The sequence below is a fragment of the Pongo abelii genome, chromosome 23, assembly GCF_028885655.2.
Source record: "Pongo abelii isolate AG06213 chromosome 23, NHGRI_mPonAbe1-v2.0_pri, whole genome shotgun sequence".
Taxonomy (NCBI): domain Eukaryota; kingdom Metazoa; phylum Chordata; class Mammalia; order Primates; family Hominidae; genus Pongo; species Pongo abelii.
Window position 1 is genome coordinate 29,084,128 of NC_085929.1, and position 1,788 is coordinate 29,085,915.

General features: G+C 70.9%; 1 protein-coding gene across 1 annotated transcript; it reads right to left on the reverse strand.

Annotated features, from left to right (window-relative positions):
• Positions 1–215: 215 nt before the first annotated feature.
• On the reverse strand, positions 216–1,049 carry LOC129052546 (protein FAM246A-like). The gene is given in 2 exon segments (XM_054543111.2): positions 216–794; positions 797–1,049. Coding segments are annotated over 2 exon segments (696 nt in total). The 3' UTR covers positions 216–351.
• Positions 1,050–1,788: the final 739 nt, after the last annotated feature.

Below are 1,788 nucleotides of genomic sequence, written 5' to 3' on the forward strand. Positions count from 1 at the left end.
GGCTGTTCCCCTGGAGGCTGACCCAGCCCTGACCCAGACCCAAGGCCCAAAGGCCCAGCTCTGAGGTCCAAAGGGGCTCCACCCCGTTCTCTAGCCGGACTCAGGCTCTGGCAAGGACCCCGGCTGCCATCCGCACTCCCCAGACGCACGTGGCCCACCCTCCGCCCGTCCCACGCCCACCCCCTCCCTCCAGTACCGGAGCCCTAACTGGCGGCACCCGGGCACCCTTCTGACTCAGAGCCACGCTCCACGAGGGGGACCGATCTGCTCACTTGCCCCGTCCTGGGGGTACCAGAGTAGCCAGCGCGACGCCTTCCGCACCTCGCCTAGGCTGCCCTTGTGCGGCCGCCCTCAGTCCCCGCCACCTTGCGGGGCCCCAGGCGGCACTGGCTTCTTCTTGTGGTTCTTCCTGGCCGGGGCTCGGTGCGCTCCGCCTTCTGCTGGGCCGTCCGGGGCGTCGTCTGAGGGCCTGGAGGCGGCGACCAGGGCGCTCACGGTGCCGAGCGTCCGCAGCAGGGTCGGGCCGCGGGGCGCGGCGCGGGGGACGGCGCGGGGCTCGCGGCGGGCAGGCGGGGACGGCGGCGGCGGCGGCGGCGGCGGCGGCAGCAGCAGCGCGCGCAGGGCGTTAAGCTCCGCTCGAAGCTCCGCGCGCAGCGCCTCAATCCCGGCGCCCAGCTCCTCGCGCACTGCGGCCAGGCCCTCCTGCAGCCGCCGCTCGCTCACCTCCAGGACCCCCGCCGGGTAGGTGGCCCCGCCGCGGGGCTCCCCGCATACCGAGCACACGGAGCCGCGGTGTGCGCGCCGGTCCTCTCGCCCGCGCCCGCGCCCGCCGCCCCGGCCCCCGCACGCTCCACCACGGACCGCGAAGCCGCTTCGGCCCGGAGCTGGCCGCGCAGGCGAGCCCGCCGGCCCGGGGCTCGGGCGTCTTCCTGGCCCGGCCCATTGGATTGCGGCCCCGGGTCCCGCCGGCGGCCCGGGCCGCGCCGCAGCACCTCGCTGGCTCTGTACGCACTACGCGCCTGGGCCCACGGGCGGCCGGGCTCCGCCATCCGCCCTGCTGCCTCCACCGCCACCAGCGCCCGGGATGGCCGGGAGCCCCAGGCTGCAGCCTAGCGACCGCTGGGGCCCAGGCGACGCACCGTGGAGGGGGCCCGCGGGACGGCTGTGGGAACGACCAAAGCCCTGGGGGTTCCGGCCTGGGGCGCAGGGAACCCCGGCAGGGCCGGGTCCCGGGCAGCCCGGTTTCCAGGGGACCCTGCGGGAACGACGACGTTGTGGGCATGGCCCAGTTTCTGGGCATAGGTGACATAGAGCATCGCCAGCCAAAGACCAGGCACCACCCGCTAGACAGGAGTCAGGAACTGAGCTCACATTTTACACTGGAAGCTACTGTCTCCATCATAGTCAAGGGAAGGCCAGGAGTGGTCGTGGACCCCACAGCCCTTTTCAATGGCTCAGGGCGACGTCCTTCCGTAGTCCAGGCCATTATCTCCTCACCCTGTCCCCTAGTCCACACAGCTGGAGGAATCCATCCAGGTGGCATCTCCAGCCCCAAGCTGCTGGCCCTTCCATGCGAGCTCTTCAGGGTCTCCCTTGCTCTCCAAGGCGGCCCGCCTAGGGCCTCTGGAAATCCCTGGCCATCTCAAGCTGGGTTTTTTTGTTTTGTTCTGTTTTTATAAACAGGATCTTGCTGTGTTGCCCAGGCTGGAGTGCAGTGGTGCAATCATAGCTCACTGCAGCCTCTGCCTCCTGGGCTCAATCGATCCTCCCACCTCAGTCTGCTGAGTA